This window comes from Mus musculus, chromosome 8 (assembly GCF_000001635.26).
Source record: "Mus musculus strain C57BL/6J chromosome 8, GRCm38.p6 C57BL/6J".
NCBI lineage: Eukaryota > Metazoa > Chordata > Mammalia > Rodentia > Muridae > Mus > Mus musculus.
This window is the reverse complement of record NC_000074.6, coordinates 58,457,190-58,482,369: the sequence shown is the minus strand read 5'-3', so window position 1 is coordinate 58,482,369 and position 25,180 is coordinate 58,457,190. Positions and strand designations below refer to the sequence as shown.

Sequence of the window (25,180 nt, the reverse complement as noted above, 5' to 3'; positions counted from 1 at the left end):
TCATTCATTGAAATCATTATGGAAAACAAGAAATTCACTTTCTAACATTTATTATATTTTATCAATTTTAAAAGTATTTATCTATTTGGCTCTCTATGACAAATGTTCTTTATTTTAATGCTTTATTTGAAAATCATTGCAATTATAGATGGGGAATTCTCTTAAGTCTGCTCTTAGAATACTCAACTTTAACTGTAAAATTCCTGAGTTCCTTTGACATGAGAAATCTAGACTATATAATAAAAGCATCACAAAATTCCATTTGCTGGGAAAACTTTTTAGATTTAATCTTCAACTGTTTTTGTTTTTCAATCCAGTATAAGTTATAACACTATTTGTAGAGTTTGATAACAGAATATTAAAGGATATGACACCTTTTTTTGCTTACATTTTGAAAAGTGATTATGCCTCAGTTTCTCTTTGCTGTCTACAATTTAGTTGTATTTCATGTATATATATATATTCACTTGGGAAACAAAGCCCTACCACAGAGTCTTTTATCCTTGTTTCTCAAAGGACCTCATTTTTTAAATCATAGATTTTATAACTAAATGATATTGCTTTCCTCTGAATATTAGCAATTGCTTTAAATATATAATAATTTTAACATAAAGGCAACGTTCATAGTATTATCCAATTTAACTCCTTAATATGAACTATCCAAGAGGATAAGTGGAGGTGCTTTCAAATGGTAATTACCTGTCTCACTTGTTACCTTTGTAAATAAAAACTGTTGAGAGAAGAGTTAGAGAGCTCATCATAGTTATGGCTTCTTAGTGGTAATTTGATGTGAAATTTAGGTCAGAGCTATTTAACCTCCAGCTTGGAATCCCTACACATAGCAGCAAAGCTCTGCCATGGCAAGAGAATGATCAATAGAGTATTCACATAGGTAGAGACAGTCAATCTGTTTCTCATCCTTTCTATGAATCAGCTAACCTTAAATGTAGCATGGGAATATAAAATAAAAATAATGAACAAGCCAAATAGATGATGGGGGAAAAATCTTATAAAGGACAAGAAAATAGCGAAACTTCTAATTTACATTTTACAAACCTGTGAGAAAATGTCTACCCGCTGCATTGCCATAAAGGAAAAATGGTATAATGGAAATTTGACAGATGCTTAAAACAGAGAAGGCAAAACTTTAAAAATGCCAAATATATTCCAGGATGTTTCCAGTGGCTGTTACTTCATAAAGCTAACAAGAATATTGACTTGTCATGGATTGAGAGACAATCATTACTTTTAAATTTTTTAAACAATTTTTATTAGATATTTTCTTTATTTACATTTCAAATGCTACCCTGAAACTCCCCTATACCATCCCAACCATGCTCCCCAACCCACCCACTCCCATTTCCTGGCCCTGGAATTCCCAGGTATTGGGGCATATAAAGTTTGCAAGACCAAGGGCCTCTCCTCCCAATGATGGCCAAATAGGCCATCTTCTGCTACATATGCAGCTAGAGACGCGAGCTCAGGGGGTACTGGTTAGTTCATATTGTTGTTCCACCTATAGGGTTGGAGACCCCTTCAGCTCCTTGGGTACTTTCTCTAGCTAATTTTATATGTACTTTATTAACAAAATCTAATAATCAAAGAAAAATTTTTACTTTATACATCAAGAATATTTTTCAGAGAAAATAAGTGACAAAATAATAGTATTTATAAATAGAAATATAAGAATGAAAAAGGAATTATTATTATTCTTTGTTTATTAAATATGGCTTCTTCAACAGACTCCAATATTTGTTTTACAACACTTAAGTATTTCACAAAATAACTTTTAGGAAAATAACCATGAACCATGTATGTACACATATATTTGTTGGTGAATTGGCTAATTTTTTTGTCTTTCTAGCTGACTTAGTTCTGTAGATTCATACCCTCATTGAGAATTTTATATATAGCAGTAAGCAAACATTGATTCGTGTAGAAATTTTCCACAGAGGTTGAAGTAGAGACTATTAGAAAAGATAAAATAATTGTGTACATATAAGGTTTTAGGACATATAACTGCTGTCATTACACAAAATATGAAAAAAAGCATATTTTATCATTTTGTTCTACAAACCTTTCCCCAAAGCTGAAAAAAGCAATTTGGATAAATCATCTCTTAGTAAATATAATGTTTATATCAGTACATGAGGTTGCAAAACCAATTTTCAGGTATAACTGAAATGATTGGAATAAAATACTACAACTAAGGATAATTTATAAAGCCTCGATTACACACACAAAGACAAATAAATTTTAGAGCCTTATTTCCCAATCTTTTCTGTTCCTTTGCAATGCATATATACTAAATTTGATAATACAATAGTGACCAGCATTCCAACTTCCATAAACACACAGTAAGTACTTAGAGTCTAGTTTCTCATCGACACAATGGCTTTCACAATCTGTCTACTTCTCAAAGGTACACAGACAGTCAGGCAGTCAATCACTGTAATGTAAACTACCAAGGGAAGAAAATATATAGTCTATGTGCTCTGCGTATCATATGCTTAGGAGAGGAACAAGCTTGATGAAAAATTTGGCATAAGAAAACAACCCCTTCTGACATCCACACAAAAAAAAATATGCTGCTTACTCAAATAAAAAAATAAAGGACATTTAAAGCAAATTTGGTAGCAGTCTACTGACAGTTCAGGGAGAGAGAGACTTACTCATTTCCCCAGAGCAACATAATATTGTGTGAACATGTTTTATTGATATTCATATTCAATCTGCCTTTTTTGTAAAATTAATCTTCAGTGGTTACTTCCAAGAAGACACGGATGAGTCTGGAAGTGAGTCATGAAGAGGGAACTCTGCTTAAGCAACTGCACACCTGCTGGGATGGGCCTGAAGAGAGTCACTCATTTTTTTTATAAGTGATACAGATAAGTAGTAAGATATGGGTATTCAAGGTCCTGTGAGCTGAAGAAACAGTACAGGACCATATTATATTTTTATTGTATATTACATGTCATGTATCTCATAGATCATGTATCATATATCAAGTCATATATTGGAGAAATATTGACATAAATAGAAAGCTAATTTGTTCATTTAAAATGTAGACGTTTCTAATCTTAATGAAGTTGGATTTAATCACTTTGAAGTTAAGGTCTTTGAATAGTTTACTGAAGACATCTTTAAGCCAGGTGAGGAAGTTTCCATCCTAAGTCCTCATGAGGGTATGAAGCAAGAGCCCTGTGGTTTGGGGACAGTCTAGGCAGCAATAACTATTATTTATTATTAATTCACAATAATAGTGGAAATTTTCACACCCAAATACCTTATCAGATAGATGTTATACATATTTTTCACATGTCCATCTTCTTCGTAGGAGCAATTGGAAGTCTATGCTATATAAAGACCTTGTATTTTTCTTCCATGTATACAGAAATTAAAAAGAGCTACAAACACCCTTCAGTGAGCTAGATTCTGCACCTAAAGACAGAGTCCTATACCAAAGTTTTCTTAAAGATTATTACGTTTGTTTGTAAATTCCAATATCCTATTTTTATTTTTTTTCTTTTAAATTTTGCCATTAAAATAGCAACTCTGATAATCATTTAATCCTCAAACTCTTTCTCAGATAAAGTGATCAATATTTGTTTTCAGGAAAATAAATAACTTTATTTCCCCTAGGAAATAAAGCCCAAATCCTTAACATCTCATTATTGACCCACTAATATAGACTGCTGCCTACTATGAGGTGACCACCTTTTAGATGTTGGAGACATTATATTGAGCGGCAAAGCCTTTTCCTTTTTCAGGGTGTACATTCTCCCTGAAAGTCATTGATTAGATAAAAACGTTAGTTCACAATTGTAATTTGTGAACAAAAGCAGAGGGATCTAAATGCCTTCACATTCCTGGAGTTCCAGCAGCTATGGGACACAGACAAGAGAATCACAATGTGGTTCAGTTTTTGTGGTCCACACGGGGAAATTCAAGGTTATGTAGCAAGATACTCCTTTTAAAAGGGCGTAGTAAAGAAGAAGGGATGGGGCATGTATGAGTGAGAGAGAAGGAGAGTGAAGGCCGAGGGAGGGAAGGTGAACAAGAGGAGGAAGAAAAAGAGAGGGAGAAAAGAATAAAGGAGGGAGGGAGGGATAGTTGGATGGAAGGAAGGAAGGAAGGAAGGAAGGAAGGAAGGAAGGAAGGAAGGAAGGAAGGAAGGAAAGAAGAGAATGAGGAGGAAGAGGGAGAGAAAATGTAAAGGAGAAAATGGATAAAGACTTTGAAATTCTTCTCTATGTTAGAATACTGATGAAAGATCTCCACAAATAAACAAAGCTCGAAGGCATCAATATTCATGGAATTCTGAGTTTCTACACTGCTTATTCTCACCGGTTTCTTTATACTATCCTTTCACTACTTATTTCTAAGAAACAGTTCTAATAACAAAGCATGCCTGGAAGTTTTCCTCTGACCTAAACCCATCTTATGTCTCAGTATTTAAAGTTAGCAGATATTTGTCTCATAAAATACCTTTATTAAATATGTGTTTAGCACTGCATTTCAAATTTTAGTTTGCATAATTCAATTATCCCAGATACTTCATAACGTTAACTGTCTCCAACACATTCCCTTTTTTAAAATGTTCAAATTCTGCCTTTTCATATAACTTGAGGGGTAATCCTTGCTTCCTTGGATTGGACCAAGCTCCCTGGTTCATCAGAATTTGCTTCATTGTTCAGAGTATTTAATTCTACATATACCAGGTTTTCTTCTCACAGTAGCTACTTTATAAATGTGCCCTTATCTTCCTAATCATGGTATGTCCTCAGCTTTCTCAGGCCTGCCAAGACACTGTGTACATTTTCAATTTCCCTACCCAGTGGTGCATTTAGCACACAATCAATACACATCCTAAACTGAGAGTCGTAGCAATCTATAAGACACTCATAGTAATGTCATTTTAACCAGGAGACAAACATGAGGTGCACTGTGAGAAAATCAGTATAAATCTCCAGTTTAAGTAGCCAATATCTCCTTTGAGTATACAGCATCAATTATATACTAGAGAAGTTGTTTTTTCCTTGAAACTTATATATTTACCCACAATATTTAATTTCATGCTTTGATGATTTAAAACACCACATCTATTTTTTAAACTATTTTAATAATAACAACTGATACAGCATTTCAGAACTTAAAAAGAAGGCATTCTGGGTTGAATATACATTTCTTATAATGAGTTACATGATAGTGTATCAAATTTTTGAAAATGTACAAATATAGTTTCATAACAATAGTAAATATTTTTAATGTTATAGTACTCCATTTGTTATTTTAATTTGTATTCTTCAGTTTTTTTTTTCAGTTTTGTTTTGTGTGTTTTTCTTTTCTTTTTTCTTTTTAACCAAAGAAATTCAGACTCATGGGGATCTCATGACTCCGGGTACTCAGAGTTAAAATAACTTCATCACATTTGCAATAAAATCTGTTGCCCTCATGTATGCAACTGCAATATTTTAAAACCTAGTTTTATGAAGTCCGTATACAATTTCTAATATACCATATATATTAATGTACCTGTTTTGCTACATAGTTTAAAAAAGCCACTCTTTTATTTGAAAAATCTTTCTTCTGGGAATTCACTAAACTGTCACACAGAGTAAATGAATTTCTTTCTATGAGGTTCTAATGATTATACAACTATCCATTGTTTATATTTGTACTCTTCAATGTGGCTGATTTTGAAGCCAAGGATTAAAAAATATCTCTACAAAAGTGTGAAAAGAATAGGAGGGATATGTATTACACTTTACTTAGGGCTGCATAATCACATGTAAAATTACCAAATGTGATGATTAACCTGCTGCTTGTTGTGGACAGTCTTGATAATAAAATCAGCACATTCTTGTACCTTCCTTATTAAATACAATTTAGAGAATGAAGTGTAAATCAAGGTGTTACAGGCCCTGTATGTCAAAATCAATTCCATTCTTAATTTGAACATTTTATAGAGGACAGATTTTCACATTTTAAAGGTTTCCCAATCATGAAAATCTGTAATAAAGTTCTTTTTATCTTCATATTTTATTCACATGCAGATTGGATGGATCTAAAAACTGTTATTTCACTCTATAATTGTATTGCGTATATATATATATATATATATATATATATATATATATATATATATATATATAATTTCAGTACAATTGTTTCTACATGAAATTTCTCACTCAATTTTTAAACTTCTGTTTAGATTATAGAATAATTACTGGACATTTTCTCAAATACTAAAATGGAAAGAGTCTAAATATAAGGATTTTATTTTGTATTGGGGATGGAGGTGGAGAGAGGTGTTTTGTGTTTTGTGACTTTTGTTTGAGGCAAGGACTCTAGTAAAGATTAGACTCAAACTTTCTGTGTACCAGATAATGACTTTGAACCTTGGCTACTTCTGCCTCTACCCACCTAGTACCAAGACTAGTTGTCAGTTCTTCCATTCCAGTAATACAGTGGTAGAGATCTGCTACAGAGCCACATGGATGTTAGCTTCATTCTGTTCTTAAAGGTATATTTTTGTCTTATGCCCCTGCTTGATGTGGATATCATATATACTAAAGGAACTGTCTAAAGCATGATTGCAGAAGTTAAAAAGAATGCCTTCTCTTCTTATTTTTAGAGTGTAACTTGATATAGAAACTCAATTTCCCAAGCCCAAAACAACAACAAAAACAAACAATAAACCAAGTTGCAAAACAGAGTAATAAAGTTAAAAAATACAAAATTCTTTAAAGAATTTAAAATTTAATATTCTATTAATACAAAGTAATATTTTAACATAGCAGAGGATCCTCTATTAAAATAGAATCATGCCTATAATAATATAAACGCATACCTATATACACTTAAAAATATATATCCAGACTTAAATTTGTAGTGCTTTGAAACAAGGGCCCCCAATGGAGGAGCTAGAGAAAGTACCCAAGTAGCTAAAGGGAACTGCAACCCTACAGGTGGAACAACAATATGAACTAAGCAGTACCCCGGAGCTCTTGTCTCTAGCTGCATATGTATCAAAAGATGGCCTAGTCGGCCATCACTGCAAAGAGAGGCCCATTGGACTTGCAAACTTTATATGCCCCAGTACAGGGGAACGCCAGGGCCAAAAAGGGGGAGTGGGTGGGTAGGGGAGTGGGGGTGGGTGGGTATGGGGGACTTTTGGTATAGCATTGGAAATGTAAATGAGCTAAATACCTAATTAAAAATGGGGAAAAAAAGAATAATATACTGGCAGGAAAGCTATGGCATAAAGTAGAACTGTATAAATACATATGTATTTAACACACACACACACACACACACACACACACACACTCATGAGTAAAATAAGGAAAGTCATATGAAATCCCGACGAGATTCAAGGGAAAAAAGGTGCTTCAGAAATAATTGTTCCATATAGACAAGTTCCTCTGTGGTACTGTATTCTGCCTCTCTACCGGGGGTGTCCAGACACTGTTGACATGCTGGCCCAGAGAAGGCAGAGCGAAGGCCAGAACAGGGTGGACAGAGACTGTTTCTCTTCGGGAGTCAGCCACTGCTGCATGCTGGACCTGAAGGGCAAAATGGGATCTGGGACAAGAGATGCGGTTCCAGGTCTCCTTTCTGGTTAACCAGCCACTTCCTATGCACTACCTGAAGAGGAAATCAGGAATGGGGTCCATGGTACCTGTTTCCCCTCTGGGATTCTGCATGCCAGACAGGAAGGAGAAAGTGGAGCCCAAGACAGGCCGGGTCCAGTCCTATTGGGAGGAAGGGCCAAGTAGAGAGAAAAACCTTTGGAAGCCTTAGGTGCGGCTCCCTTTGTGGAAGGCTTTCCACGTGGCAATTTTTAACGAAGCAGCTCTTCAAGACTGTCCTTGCGTTTTCGTGTTGCTTTATTTGGGGTTGAGAATGTGTATACTTTATACAATGGGGTGAACCAGGAATTATATATTTATGGAGGATTGGGGTGAGAATATCCAGGAAGGGAAGGTGATTGGCTGAAGGCTAAGACTACCTAGATACCTTCTTTATGTGGAAAAGAAGTACAGGTGCTATGCTATGTGATTGAGTGCCTGCGATCCTCTCAGTTGAGTGTCCAGATCAAGTGCTCCAGAGGAGGTACAGAGATAGGTAGAAAGCAGCTGCATGGGCTGGACTTAGCACCTCCTCCCCCCGCATATCTGTAGTAGATGTGTAGCTTGCTTTTTATGTGGGTCTCCCAACAACCGGGGATAGGGTGTGCCCGTTCCTAAAGCTGTTATCAGTCTGTTGAATGTGTTCCATAAACTGGGCTGCCTTGTCTGGCCTCAGTGGGAGGGGATACTTTGCCTAGCCCTGGAGACTTCATGGGCCAGAGTGGGTTGATACCCAGGGGCCATCCCCTTCTCAGAGGAGTGGGAGTCAGGGAGAGGCTGTGTGAAACAAAGACCTGGGAAGAGAGGGGGACTGCAATAGGGATGAAAAATATATTGGATGTTGAAAGTGTAAAATCCAATCTGAATCTCCATAGTTTCTGAATGGCTATTCTAATTCAGGCTTTCATTGAGATGTATAGACTTCGGGGCTGGTTAATTTTATTGTGTGATGTCTTTTTATTTGCAATTCATTATAATAAGATTTTAACAAATAAGAAAATGTGTAATCACGGAATTGCATATAAAAGAACTAATAAACTCAATGTACCCAAAATGCAATCCATTAGTTATTTTGTTAAATAGCCCATATTACAAGATTGACACAATTTAGTCTTTAAAAAGTATAGAGTAAGCGATAAATGTCCTTTTTAAATGCTAAATGTTAGTTTTACTGGGTTTTCAGTTTCAGTTGAAAAACATGTAAATCGTTAAATGTGCATAAGCTAATGTACAAATTAAGAAAGAAACTAAACAATATTTCGACTAGTGCCCTGAAGTTTTATGCATATGTCTGTTTGTAGTGCACATCTTAGTATGGTCTTTGCTTAAAAGTAGACACATATGTGTGTGTAATGCCTACATGTGTGCATGTTTGATGTATGTGAGGTAGGCTCCACTAGAGAAATCACATTAGTGTTTAAGGTGGGGTAGTAATATTGATACCAGCTTCCAGCATCCACATGCAGGTACACTTACATACATATATAATAATTAATATCTAAGTAATGCATATGAGAAAAATTAAATATTTGTCTTTGGGGGTATTGTTTTATTTGTTTAATATAAAAGATTTCAATTCAATCATTTTTCTGTGTATGTTGTATTTTCAACTTTTCTTTAAGGCTAAAAAATATGCCAGTGTGTATACATTTCACATTTTCATTTTCCATTATCTGTTGATGACTCTCTGTTCTGGAATATGGAATGGATTTTCTTTCAGATGAAAACGTAATTTCTTTTTCTTTTTTCGTAGGGAAAGGTGAACATGGAAAACCATACCCACTTACTGAAGAGGACCGGGATGACTCAGCTTACAGGGAAAATGGCTTCAACATTTTTGTCAGCAACAATATTGCTCTAGAGAGGTCTCTGCCAGACATCCGCCATGCCAAGTGAGTATGAGCATGCTGTGTGCTTGTTTCCTTGATTGTTCTGTGTTATTATTAAATGCATATTACCATGGTATATGTAATCAACATACCACAATAATCATTTTGATTGAAATTGTCATGTTTTGTAATTTTAAGTATGTATAATTAAAGTTAAATAAGTTTAGAAATTCTGAAAGAATGTCAGCTGTGTTGGTTACCTTCTCATTGTTGTAATTTTAAAAAAATGGCTAATAAAAAACAAAAGAAAAAAATAAACTAAGGGAAAAGCTTTATTTGGCTAGGTGTTAGGTGATTTAGTTTAGGACAGCAGAAAAAGATCTGCCCAAAAGGGCATCCTGCAGCTATAGATGAATCAGAATGGGTCTCTTCAGGCAGGTACATGTGTGCATCTGACCAGCAGGGACATACACACATCTAAGTGACCCCCAATTAGAGATGAGGCAGGAAATTGGACCAGGAGGTAAAGCGTAAGGGCCACTTCCAGTAGTCCATTTCTTCTACCTAAACCCTACCTCCTAAAGTTTAGAAGACATCAGGAAACAACACCACCACTGGAGATCAAATGATTGATGCATTAGCCTGAGACACATATTTTGAATCTAAACCATAACACAGAATCTGAAAAATAATACATTTTCATTACTTATATTACCTTCATTTAAAACAAAATGTTTTAAAGAAGATATCCATACCTTTTTTTTTTTTTTTTGACATTATGGATTGGAGATATTTTTTTTTATCCTGGTTGTTGATGTCACCAGAATTGTCTCTGGATATGAACCTTCAATGGAATGATTTCTCAGGCAGCTTTACTTGGGATCCTTGACCTATTATCCCCATAAAGAACGATTAAAATGAGCGATTGCATGGTCATAGTTCCCTTTTCAATTTCCTGTCACTTTGTGAAATGCTTGTGGTTTTACAAATGACACTGAGTTATGTTTATTGAACTATAGCTAAATACAGTATAAATTAAACTAAGAATGGTGCTGCGTGTAACCCTCTGGAATCTACCTCACTTTCCTGACCTCTACATTATCCATAAATTGTTAATTTTAATGGGGTCAGGCCATCTAATCTCTTGTGGTTTTCTGGTGGCTTAAACAAAGCCAAAGGAATGTCACAACTTGGGAAGTGAATAGGATTTCCAACACCTTAACAAGGATTCAACTTCACTGGTGACTCCCACCTCAATGTCCTTTCAGACACACTTATAAGAGAGGGGTATGGAGAGCACAGGTGTCCGCACAGCCCCGGAGGCTTCTGCCTCACATTCCGCGGGGGCCACCTTGGTTCCGAGACCCCGCGGCCGGCGGTCTGCGGGTGAGAGTGTGGAACACAGAGGCCACCAGCTTCTGGAAAGGGCGAGAGCCACAGAGCCTCTGAGGCGGCGCCATTTCTGGCTCCAGACAACCGGCCACCTTCCTGGTCAGAGCACAGGTGTCCGCACAGCCCGGGAGGGTTCTGCCTCACGTTCTGCGGGGGCCACCTTGATTCTGGGACTCCGCAGCGGGCAGTCTGCAGGCCAAAGCAACACAGCTTCTGGGAAAGATCCTGTTTTGGGCCTTCATTTTCGGCCAGGAGGAGGTCCAAACACCAGATAACTGTGCACCTCCCTGAAAGAGGAGAGCTTGCCTGCAGAGACTGCTCTGACCTCTGAAACACAGGGAAGAGAGCTAGTCTCCCTGGTCTGCTGATATAGTGTAACAAAATCACCAGAGGAACAATCTCTAAACAGAGACAACTATAACAACTAACTCTAGAGATTACCAGATGGCGAAAGGAAAGGTAAATGTAAGAATCTTACTAACAGAAACAAGGACTACTCACCATCATCAGAACCCAGCACTCCCACTTCGCCCAGTCCAGGGCACCCTAACATACCTGAAAAGCTAGACCTGGATTTAAAAGCATATCTCATGATGATGGTAGAGGACATCAAGAAGGACTTAAATAACTCACTTAAAGAAATACAGGAGAACACTGCTAAACAAGTAGAAGACATTAAAGAGGAAACACAAAAATCCCTTAAAGAATTACAGGAAAACATAACCAAACAGGTAGAAGACATTAAAGAGGAAACACAAAAATCCCTTAAAGAATTGCAGGAAAACACAACCAAACAGGTGATGGAATTGAATAAAACCATCCAAGACCTAAAAAGGGAAGTAGACACAATAAAGAAAACCAAAAGTGAGGCAACAGTGGAGATAGAAACACTAGGAAAGAAATCTGGAACCATAGATGCGAGCATCAGCAACAGAATACAAGAAATGGAAGAGAGAATCTCAGGTGCAGAAGATTCCATAGAGAACATCGGCACAACAATCAAAGAAAATGGAAAATGCAAAAAGATCCTAACTCAAAACATCCAGGAAACATCCAGGACACAATGAGAAGACGGAACTTACGGATAATAGGAGTGGATGAGAATGAAGATTTTCAACTCAAAGGACCAGCAAACATCTTCAACAAGATCATTGAAGAAAACTTCCCAAATCTAAAGAAAGAGATACCCATGAACATACAAGAAGCCTACAGAACTCCAAATAGACTGGATCAGAAAAGAAATTCCTCCCGACACATAATAATCAGAACAACAAATCCACTAAATAAAGATAGAATACTAAAAGCAGTAAGGGAAAAAGGTCAAGTAACATATAAAGGCAAGCCTATCAGAATTACACCAGATTTTTCACCAGAGACTATGAAAGCCAGAAGAGCCTGGACAGATGTTATACAGACACTAAGAGAACACAAATTCCAGCCCAGGCTACTATACCCAGCCAAACTCTCAATCACCATAGATGGAGAAACCAAAGTATTCCACGACAAAACTAAATTCACCCATTATCTCTCCACGAATCCAGCCCTTCAAAGGATAATAACAGAAAAAAAAACAATACAAGGTCGGGAACCACGCCCTAGAAAAACAAGAAGATAATCCCTCAACAAAACTAAAAGAAGACAGCCACAAGAACAGAATGCCAACTTTAACAACAAAAACAACAGGAAGCAACAATTACTTTTCCTTAATATCTCTTAATATCAATGGACTCAATTCCCCAATAAAAAGACATAGACTAACAGACTGGCTACACAAACAGGACCCAACATTCTGCTGCTTACAGGAAACCCATCTCAGGGAAAAAGACAGACACTACCTCAGAGTGAAAGGCTGGAAAACAATTTTCCAAGCAAATGGTCTGAAGAAACAAGCTGGAGTAGCCATTTTAATATCAGATAAAATCGACTTCCAACCCAAAGTTATTAAAAAAGACAAGGAGGGACACTTCATACTCATCAAAGGTAAAATCCTCCAAGAGGAACTCTCAATTCTGAATATCTATGCTCCAAATGCAAGGGCAGCCACATTCATTAAAGAAACTTTAGTAAAGCTCAAAGCGCACGTTGCACCTCACACAATAATAGTGGGAGACTTCAACACACCACTTTCATCAATGAACAGATCGTGGAAACAGAAACTAAACAGGGACACAGTGAAACTAACAGAAGTTATGAAACAAATGGACCTGACAGATATCTACAGAACATTTTATCCTAAAACAAAAGGATATACCTTCTTCTCAGCACCTCACGGGACCTTCTCCAAAATTGACCATATAATAGGTCACAAAACAGGCCTCAACAGATACAAAAATATTGAAATTGTCCCATGTATCCTATCAGACCACCATGGCCTAAGACTGATCTTCAATAACAACATAAGTAATGGAAAGCCAACATTCACGTGGAAACTGAACAACACTCTTCTCAATGATACCTTGGTCAAGGAAGGAATAAAGAAAGAAATTAAAGACTTTTTAGAGTTTAATGAAAATGAAGCCACAACGTACCCAAACCTATGGGACACAATGAAAGCATTTCTAAGAGGGAAACTCATAGCTCTGAGTGCCTCCAAGAAGAAACGGGAGAGAGCACATACTAGCAGCTTGACAACACATCTAAAAGCTCTAGAAAAAAAGGAAGCAAATTCACCCAAGAGGAGTAGATGGCAGGAAATAATCAAACGCAGGGGTGAAATCAACCAAGTGGAAACAAGAAGAACTATTCAAAGAATTACCCAAACGAGGAGTTGGTTCTTTGAAAAAAATCAACAAGATAGATAAACCCTTAGCTAGACTCACTAAAGGGCACAGGGACAAAATCCTAATTAACAAAATCAGAAATGAAAAGGGAGATATAACAACAGATCCTGAAGAAATCCAAAACACCAGCAGATCCTTCTACAAAAGGCTATACTCAACAAAACTGGAAAACCTGGACGAAATGGACAAATTTCTGGACAGATACCAGGTACCAAAGTTGAATCAGGATCAAGTTGACCATCTAAACAGTCCCATATCACCTAAAGAAATAGAAGCAGTTATCAATAGTCTCCCAGCCAAAAAAATACCAGGACCAGACGGCTTTAGTGCAGAGTTCTATCAGACCTTCAAAGAAGATCTTATTCCAGTTCTGCACAAACTATTTCACAAAATAGAAGTAGAAGGTACTCTACCCAACTCATTTTATGAAGCCACTATTACTCTGATACCTAAACCACAGAAAGACCCAACAAAGATAGAGAACTTCAGACCAATTTTTCTTATGAATATCGATGCAAAAATCCTCAATAAAATTCTCCCTAACCGAATCCAAGAACAAATTAAAGCAATCATCCATCCTGACCAAGTAGGTTTTATTCCAGGGATGCAGGAATGGTTTAATATACGAAAATCCATCAATGTAATCCATTATATAAACAACCTCAAAGACAAAAACCACATGATCATCTCCTTAGATGCAGAAAAAGCATTTGACAAGATCCAACACCCATTCATGATAAAAGTGTTGGAAAGATCAGGAATTCAAGGCCCATACCTAAACATGATAAAAGCAATCTACAGCAAACCAGTAGCCAACATCAAAGTAAATGGAGAGAAGCTGGACGCAATCCCACTAAAATCAGGGACTAGAGAAGGCTGCCCACTTTCTCCCTACCTTAGTATTTGAAGTATTAGCCAGAGCAATTTGACAACAAAAGGAGATCAAGGGGATATAAATTGGAAAAGAGGAAGTCAAAATATCACTTTTTGCAGATGATATGATAGTATATATAAGTGACCCTAAAAATTCTACCAGAGAACTCCTAAACCTGATAAACAGCTTCGGTGAAGTAGCTGGATATAAAATTAACTCAAACAAGTCAATGGCCTTTCTCTATACAAAGAATAAACAGGCTGAGAAAGAAATTAGGGAAACGACACCCTTCTCAATAGTCACAAATAATATAAAATATCTTGGCTTGACTCTAACTAAGGAAGTGAAAGATCTATATGATAAAAACTTCAAATCTCTGAAGAAAAAAATTAAAGAAGATCTCAGAAGATGGAAAGATCTCCCATGCTCATGGATTGGCAGGATCAACATTGTAAAAATGGCTATCTTGCCAAAAGCAATCTACCGATTCAATGCAATCCCCATCAAAATTCCAACTCAATTCTTCAACGAATTAGAAGGAGCAATTTGCAAATTCATCTGGAATAACAAAAAACTTAGGATAGCACAAAGTCTTCTCAAGGATAAAAGAACCTCTGGTGGAATCACCATGCCTGATCTAAAGCTTTACTACAGAGCAATTGTGATAAAAACTGCATGGTACTGGTATAGAGACAGACCAGTAGACCAATGGAATAGAATTGAAGACCCAGAAATGAACCCACACACCTATGGTCACTTGATCTTCGACAAGGGAGCTAAAACCATACAGTGGAAGAAAGACAGCATTTTCAACAATTGGTGCTGGCACAACTGGTTGTTATCATGTAGAAGAATGCGAATCGATCCATACTTATCTCCTTGTACTAAGGTCAAATCTAAGTGGATCAAGGAACTTCACATAAAACCAGAGACACTGAAACTTATAGAAGAGAAAGTGGGGAAATGCCTTGAAGATATGAGCACAGGGGAAAAATTCCTGAACAGAACAGCAATGGCTTGTGCTGTAAGATCGAGAATTGACAAATGGGACCTAATGAAACTCCAAAGTTTCTGCAAGGCAAAAGACACCGTCAATAAGACAAAAAGACCACCAACAGATTGGGAAAGGATCTTTACCTATCCTAAATCAGATAGGGGACTAATATCCAACATATATAAAGAACTCAAGAAGGTGGACTTCAGAAAATCAAATAACCCCATTAAAAAATGGGGCTCAGAACTGAACAAAGAATTCTCACCTGAGGAATACCGAATGGCAGAGAAGCACCTGAAAAAAATGTTCAACATCCTTAATCATCAGGGAAATGCAAATCAAAACAACCCTGAGATTCCACCTCACACCAGTCAGAATGGCTAAGATCAAAAATTCAGGTGACAGCAGATGCTGGTGTGGATGTGGAGAAAGAGGAACACTCCTCCATTGTTGGTGGGATTGCAGGCTTGTACAACCACTCTGGAAATCAGTCTGGTGGTTCCTCAGAAAATTGGACATAGTACTACCTGAGGATCCAGCAATACCTCTTCTGGGCATATATACAGAAAATGCCCCAACTGGTAAGAAGGACACATGCTCCACTATGTTCATAGCAGCCTTATTTATAATAGCCAGAAGCTGGAAAGAACCCAGATGCCCCTCAACAGAGGAATGGATACAGAAAATGTGGTACATCTACACAATGGAGTACTACTCAGCTATTAAAAATAATGAATTTATGAAATTCCTAGCCAAATGGATGGACCTGGAGGGCATCATCCTGAGTGAGGTAACACATTCACAAAGTAACTCACACAATATGTACTCACTGATAAGTGGATATTAGCCCAAAACCTAGGATACCCAAGATATAAGATACAATTTCCTAAACACATGAAACTCAAGAAAAATGAAGACTGAAGTGTGGACACTATGACCCTCCTTAGAAGTGGGAACAAAACACCCTGGGAAGGAGTTACAGAGACAAAGTTTGGAGCTGAGTTGAAAGGATGGTCCATGTAGAGACTGCCATATCCAGGGATCCACCCCATAATCAGCATCCAAATGCTGACACCATTGCATACACTAGCAAGATTTTATCGAAAGGACCCAGATGTAGCTGTCTCTTGTGAGACTATGCCGGGGCCTAGCAAACACAGAAGTGGATGCTCACAGTCAGCTAATGGATGGATCACAGGGCTCCCAATGAAGGAGCTAGAGAAAGTAGCCAAGGAGCTAAAGGGATCTGCAACCCTATAGGTGAAACAACATTATGAACTAACCAGTACCCCGGAGCTCTTGACTCTAGCTGCATATGTATCAAAAGATGGCCTAGTTGGCCATCACTGGAAAGAGAGGCCAATTGGACACGCAAACTTATATGCCCCAGTACAGGGTAACGCCAGGGCCAAAAAGGGGGAGTGGGTGGGTAGGGGAGTGGAGGTGGGTGGATATGGGGGACTTTTGGTATAGCATTGGAAATGTAAATGAGCTAAATACCTAATAAAAAATGGAAAAAATAAGAATTTAAACTTGATGATCGCCAAAAAATAATAATAATGATATAGACTTTTAAAATGTTTTATGAACACTTTCATATACTGTATTTTGTTCAGATTTATACCCGTCCCATCTCCTCCTAGATTTACCCTCATTCTATACCTTCCTAATACCCACATCCCTCTTTTAAACCCATTGAGTCCCATTAGTTCTGCAAACATGTAAATTTATTATGCTGCACACAGAATTATTTTTTAAAGTATAAAACACTCTTTATATATCTTATTGAGCTTAGCCTATACTGAAAAAATTAAAGATGGATGAAATGTGCAAATCAGATAAAAGCTGTTAAACTTGCCTTCGGGTATTTATGTACCACACCAGCAGTCAGCTGGAGAAAGCATGGCATCGGTGGACGAGGACTAACCTCCTACCACATTTTATCCTGAGATCTAGAGAGCAGAATTCTAACAGTAGCTACAGTGCCAGGTGGGAAACTTAGCAATCCATGCCATAATATGTCCATTAGAATCATTTGCGGTGTGTGGGGAGATCTGACAGCTTTCACTCAGCATCCAGGGAGGGGAGGGATGTGCGTGTGTACATGCCTACAGCACTCAGAGGTCAGAAAAGCATGTCACATATCTGGAACTAGAGTTCTGGATGCTTGTGGTCCAACATGTGCTGAGAACCAAACTTAGGTCCTCTCTAAGAGGTCTAATAAGAGTGAGGTTTTTAATTGTTGAGTCATCTCTCCAGCCCCATGTACAGAATATTTTACCTATATTTACCTACTTGGACAACCTCACAATACATATTATCATTAAAGTTCCCCTCAAATACCATGCTCAATAACATGATCTCTGGATGCAACTTGGTATAACCATAACCCCGTGTATACTCCTCCATAAATGGACACGTAGAACTTTATGATCTCATAACTAAGTTATAAGCTCAACATTTTTAGTAGCTAGCCATCTTGCTGAGAAAATTCCAGTCACTTGCTAAAGCAGATCTTATTTCATAACACAATAACAAAACAGAAGAAATGACATCTATCCTCCAGGTATCATAGGTCAAACTGGACTGGTGACATAGACCTAGGTAGGATCCTAGGACAGATTCATTGATACTATGGTGGCTAAATTTTATAAGGATGCTTGGTTTAGAATTACAAATCAGCACTGAATAAATTCTCATCCTGACCTTGGTCAATCTTCAGTCCCCTCATTCTTGACTGTAAGTGACCACATCTCCAATGGTCCTCTAATCTGCCCTCCGCACCATCTCTTCTCTTTTCTCCAATAGGGCCAGGACATCCACAGCTCATCCTCTTCCATAGATATCCATGTGGCTCACTTTATCTCCCTTTGTCTTGCTTAAACAGCACATTTGGAGGGCTGTGTTCCATTATTTAAAATCTCTACTCCGCACTCCCCACTCCCCACACACACATGTGTTTTGTGTGTACTCAGCTTAGAAATTCTATGCACTTTTGTTTTTCTCTTGCTCACTACTTTATCCCAGGTACCAAAACAGTCACTCAATAAATATTTAATGAAGGAATCAATGAATCTCTTAGACTTGTGTACTGTGCCTTCTTACGTATCCAAGGAACTTCATGCTCTTTGAGTTATCTTTATTCCATGATCCAATATCAGATCTAATGGTTAATGTCTGACCTTAGACAAACATGTTCTGCATTAAGCGTCATTTGTCTTGGGCTTCATTCCTAGCTCTGCAACTTTCTAGTTACATGACCTTGGTGAGTCATATAGTCATTCTGATAGCAATACTCCCCATTTGTAAGGCAGGACAAAGACACCTACTGAATGGCTCAGAGCTGGACAAACACACCAACAGCTCAGAGACTCTGTAAGCATGTCAGTTGGCTGTTTTTATCTAACAGCTGTGTAAGGAACTAGGCAGCATGACGTAATGGAGTTGGATGTCAGTGTGTGGACACTATGCCCCTCCTTAGAATTGGGAACAAAACACCCATGGAAGGAGTTACAGAGACAAAGTTTGGAGCTGAGACGAAAAGATGGACCATCTAGAGACTGCCATATCCAGAGATCCACCCCATAATCAGCTTCCAAACGCTGACACCATTGCATATACTAGCAAGGTTTTATCGAAAGGACCCAGATGTAGCTGTCTCTTGTGAGACTATGCCGGGGCCTAGCAAACACAGAAGTGGATGCTCACAGTCAGCTATTGGATGGATCACAGGGCTCCCAATGAAGGAGCTAGAGAAAGTACCCAAGGAGCTAAAGGGATCTGCAACCCTATAGGTGAAACAACATTATGAACTAACCAGTACCCCGGAGCTCTTGACTCTAGCTGCATATGTATCAAAAGATGGCCTAGTCAGCCATCACTGGAAAGAGAGGCCCATTGGACACACAAACTGTATATGCCCCAGTACAGGGGAATGCCAGGGCCAAAAAAAATGGCAATGGGTGGGTAGGGAAGTGGGGGGAGGGTATGGGGGACTTTTGGGATAGCATTGGAAATGTAATTGAGAAAACTATGTAATAAAAAATATTAAAAAAAAAAAGAGAGGGGTATGGAGAGGGAGGAAGGGAAGGAGAGAAGGGAGAGACGAAGGGTAGGAAAGAGGGAGTTATGGAGAGAGCCAACAAAAATAAGAGAAACTACAAAAGAAATAAAGATTAGAGCCATAAATTAAGTGAGAATTGTGTATAAGTAAAACTCAGCATTTGATAATTAACCCTTATATAAGAAAAATATCTAATGCATTAGGGCTATAGTTTTATGTGCACCACTACTTTTTATTTTATTTGGAAAACATAGGAATTACTGCCTTTGCAGTCAGAATGTGTGTTAAATTATATTTTCTAACATTGTTAAGTATAGGTAGGATTAATGTGAAGAGGTAACAGAAAATTCTATAAACTCTCCTTGGCCTTTTATTCATATAAAAAATGCCCAGATTGTCAACAATTATCTGTAGTGGTTCCCACTGACCAAAACCCTTTCTTTGTATGAGACACTATAATATCTAATGTTCCTCTATTGAAGAAGATTAAACTGTACTTTTGGCATCATAAAAATGTTCAGAAATAATTTATATCCTTTCTCCCCCCAAATTTCCAACCTACTAAGGTACATTCCAGTGGAAAGTGTTACAGTCAGAAATAGGACCAGAGGGAAGTTGGCAGACTGTGCTGATTTCAGAGCATGGTTTTTGGGTAACACCAATCTTGAAATAAAAATAAATAAATAAATAAATAAATAAATAAATAAATAAAACTATTTTCAAATTTTTATTACATCCACTGAATTTAGATTACCCAAAAAATATTATTCTAAATGTTAAGGAAGGAAACTGAACCTGGATCCTGAAAAGGGCCAAATGCCATGGAGTAAAATGATATCAAACAAAAAGTCAAAGCAAACGCTAGCAGAGACTATATCAGGATGGTGTTCAGCGATGACCAGGATGACAGCTTAGCTGGATTTCAGTCCATATCTGATTCTCAAAAGGGCAACGAGTGAACCCTGCTGCTCCCTGGCTTTGTCAGAGTCTCACTTGCACGAAAACACAAGCTATATCCTTGCAGAACCCACACGGCTGGAAATCCATGCTTCCAGTTTCCCCGGGCTTCTTAGTGGATGGATTTGACAGTAACACTGTCGAATGTTCTATGCAGATGACACTAGATATTGCAGAACCAATTCAACACATATTTCAGAGTTATTCATGTAACTATTCTGCAATTAACTGACCATTCTTTGTTTATGTTGATTCAGTCTGTAAAATGAGGCCCAAGATTTGTGTGAGTTTGAAACAAAATAGTTTACAGAAATGTTGTACAGTCTCACAGTCCCAGAAGGAAAGGGTTCGGGTTTTCTTTTCTTTTCTTTTCTTTTCTTTTCTTTTCTTTTCTTTTTCTTTTTTTTTTTTTTCTGGGCTTTAAAATTATTGTGAAAACATTACATTGAAGGGTTGTTTTTAGCTTACTCTTGATTCTAAGTTCACAATTTGTATGCTTTTGGCATGCACTACTGATTTGTAGACCTCTTCGCAAGCTCATTTTTCTAGCTTCTGTTCTAGATGGTTTGCTATGATTAGTGTACACTATTGCTTACACTGAAGAATATTCACTACCAGCTACTTCAGACCGCATGGCTAATTTCTTTTATTTCCCTTGCTTCATTCATTCTCACTAGTCTCAAAGCTAACAGCTGTCTTTGGTTGCATATGTCATAGACAATAATAGATATGTCATAGAAAATAATAAACTCATCTTAGAACCATGGATGACCTAAAGTAAAATGACAATGAGCAATAATTTAATGAGCTGTACTTATATCCTGGTAATTAAATTATGTCAAGATTTTTTTCATTTAAATTTTTTAAATTTATTTTTCCATTTTTTATCATCCCCCTGTTTTGCAGACAGTTTATAATATCTGTGCTTTTGTATTATCAGCTTTCTCCAGTTTTTTCATACTATAAATCTGTATGTCTTCAAGTTATAATCTATACAATATGTATATTTTTAACTACCCAGCTTTTTATCATGTCTGCTGCCTCATTCTCTATAATCTGTCTTTTTATCTTCTTTTCTTATTTTATTCGATATGATGGTGATAAGATATGAAGGTGATTGTTTTACAGATGTCCTTTTAGTAGCTATCTTAAGGGTTGATGTCATAATAACACATTTTAAGTTTTTGCCACCAGAATATGGTGTCTTACCTTCCTATTTAGACATCGATCTGGCATGTCACATATGTGTTTTTGCAGTATTTCGAAAATCTTATTTAGTGTACAATTAGGAAAGTAAAAAAAATAAGGTATCTATGTGAATTCATAATATATAATAAAGAAGACGTATAAATTATGGAAGATTAGCCTATATAGAAAAATAATGCTTTGCTAAATTTCTACATAAATATTTAAGTAGTAAAGAAGGATTGAGGGATGCATGAGCAAGTGCTCCGTCCTTGGCATAACCAAGTCTAACTGTTATTATCATTAACATGATTCAGAGCATAACACAATTAATGTATGAGAAAAAATAAACATAAAAGGAGAGGCATTGGCTCTCTTGAAATGCCCATGCCCACTGATAGATACACAGGGACCTTTATTCGGAAATGTCCATGCCCACTGGTGTATTTATAAGTACCTTTTTTATAGAATACCCGTGCCCACTGGTGGATACAGAGGACGCTTTTATTAAACACCTGCCACTCCGGTAGTACCTGTAACTGGATAGACACAAAAACTTTCCTAATCTTTCAGTTATTTTTTATTTTGTATATGTGTATGTACAAATGTTTGTGTTTGAGGTGGGAAATGGGGTGTGCATAAGGTACTGGGCACTTGTAGAAGTCAAGGGTAATTTATGGAATGCAGAGAAGATCTCAAGTCTCTCTTTGCACTAAAAGGGTCCCAGAGAATCTAACTTCAGTGTCAGGCTTGACTGTAAGAGCCTTTTCCTAGAGAAAGTACCCAAGGAGCTAAAAGGATCTGCAACCCTATAGGTGGAACAACATTATGAACTAACCAGTACCCCGGAGCTCTGGACTCTAGCTGCATATGTATCAAAAGATGGCCTAGTCGGCCATCACTGGAAAGAGAGGCCCATTGGACACACAAACTTTATATGCCCCAGTACAGGGGAACGCCAGGGCCAAAAAATGGGAATGGGTGGGTAGGGAAGTGGGGGGGAGGAGAGTATGGAGGACTTTTGGGATAGCATTGGAAATGTAATTGAGGAAAATACGTAATAAAAAATATTAATAAATAAATAAAACCCCCCAAAAAGAGCCTTTTCCTGCTGAGCCAACTAACCAGAGTTTTAACAGTCTTTCTCAATAACATCCATCTGTTTCCCAGAGAAAGAAATACATAAAATAAAGTGACATAAAAGCCTCAAATAAGGGAATTATATATGACTGCATCAGATTCATATAAATAAGTGATTGCTATTTTAAGTACTTTTAATACATTAAAAATGTTGAAATACAGCTTTTTTTGTTTTTTTTTTTTTACAAATTTCCATGAATGTGTTTCTTTCATGAGGTTTGGTACTTGTAAGGTGGCTGAGTATCTAGGACATTTTAAAATTACAATTGTCTTACCCTGCTTCGTGGCTTTTCCATTTTGTTATATTTCATACAACTGAGTTTCCCTAGCTATGAATAGTTTTAGCTTCATGGCTTTGACAATAAATGGAATATGGAGTATTAGGAGCAAACTCTGTGATATCTCATCTCCTGAGAAAATGCAGGAGCACTGTACAACTCTTGGACCATATGATTGAATTTAGTAGTATTACAGTGATTTCACACAAGTATATCATACTCATGCTATCTGGACAGTTTCAGAAGCATTTGAGAGATTGTCCCAAAAGTCATTTTCTATTAAAATATTGCCTGTAATATTGCAATTCTGTTGATGAGAAAACTTCTCAGATGTGAGTCAAATATAAAATGTAGCACTGAGCTCCAGGATGAGGGACACTCGGCCTCCATGGCACGAGCTTCTTTGATATGAGGCAACTACAGATATGAAGGTGTTGCGCTCAAAGTTCAGAATACAAGAACAGGTTTCTGCCTGCAAGAATGGCCACATCAGGAAATATAGGTAGGCCAGGCATGGTATGCTCACATTCCTAATCACAGCTGTTTGTATTTGTGCTGGAATATTATCTGATAAGGTTCAGAAAGAGCAGGCGTATTCATTGCAGTGCCTTGCCTATTGGAACATTTGTTAGGAAAGGATTCTCCTCCCCTGATAGAGAGCACAGTCTGCCCCTTCTACACATAACAAAGAGAGTTTGTGAGCATAGTCAGAACTTAGCTTAAACTTCTGACTGTTTAGTATTCTATAGTCTAAACATACTTATCTATCAAAAAAGGGTGTAATTTCCAACCGACTTGATTTCCACAGTCTACATAATGAAGCTGAAAAGTTTGTTTTTCTATCTGAACTTTTATTTTTCTATTACACTACGGATGCAGTCTTCCTTTATTTCCCTGACTACAGATTAAGATTTTTCAAACTGAGACCAGGTCTGCCAATCATTTGTAGCATAATCTACTAAGGGTTTTTAGTTAATTGTTTATTGTTTGTTTGCTTCTAATGATGATGCTTTATTAAATTCCTCTCTATTTACTATTCACCTTGCTTATTTTCATTTACATAAAATGTACGACATGAAAAATAAATTAATTCTAACTCTAAATTTGAATTGCCATTATATAATTAAATTAGTGGGTTAATTTTTGCTTTAAGAAATAATAGATATGTGTTCAACTTTTAGTTAAGATTTAGTCAATATGCTTAAAATATTTATTTTAAATATATATTTAAAAAGTGATTTAATAGGTGTGACTTTTGAATGCTAAAATTCATTCACAGAAATGTTTGGATATAAGTAGCCAAAAGTTTGCCAAGAATAATATTTTCTATTTCCAATTTTAACAGATGTCAGCACATTATGACTGGTAACAGTGACTCTTTTTTTATGTTCTTAGGGTGGCATGCATGTGAAGTTCATTAATCACTTTCAATCAGTAAGCTCACAAGTAAACTCAGCATCATAGTAAAATAGTATTCCTCTTCCTGTCCTCTAGTCAGGTGTGATACTGTCAGAGCGGGAAGTAAAAAATATTTTTTAATCAAATGATATTCAAATTAAAAACATTTCAAAACATTGTTAAATTAAAAATCAATAAAATTTACAAATAAATTAGTAAAGGAATGAACGGAATAAATGGTCAATTTCAACAAATAAAAGTGAACCCTCAGAACCGAAATGTACATGCTTTCCATATTGAGTAGAGCTGTATTATTGTGTATAGATATGACAGTATACACATCAGTCCATAACTGTGTTTCTGTAAGTCAAGATATAGATTGATAATGAAATCACTACAATAACAAATTTGCGAGCATTCTCCTCATCTTATGACTTAAGACTGAGAAATAGGTAAGAGGTTTTGTCACTCTAAGTATCACTGTGGAGATAGCAATCATTTGCTGTGAGAGATAACAGTTGACGACCTGTCAGGCTTTCAGCCTTCAGCATGAATGACAGATCATGAAACAGAGTCTTTGAAAAGTGAAATAAGGCTGAGGAGAAGCCTGTTAGTGGGAAAGCTGGGTACACAAAATAAACAAGCAAACGAGCAAA

General features: G+C 36.9%; 1 protein-coding gene across 3 annotated transcripts in view; it reads left to right on the top strand.

Annotated features, from left to right (window-relative positions):
* Nucleotides 1-25,180, top strand: part of Galntl6 (UDP-N-acetyl-alpha-D-galactosamine:polypeptide N-acetylgalactosaminyltransferase-like 6) — a 1,140,043-nt gene that overhangs the window by 430,162 nt on the left and 684,701 nt on the right. For all 3 annotated transcript variants that reach the window (XM_030243596.1, XM_017312847.2, NM_175032.3), the window contains one exon: nucleotides 9,388-9,526. In XM_030243596.1, coding sequence (XP_030099456.1) covers nucleotides 9,388-9,526 — 139 coding nt within the window. The remainder of the gene's footprint in view (nucleotides 1-9,387; nucleotides 9,527-25,180) is intronic.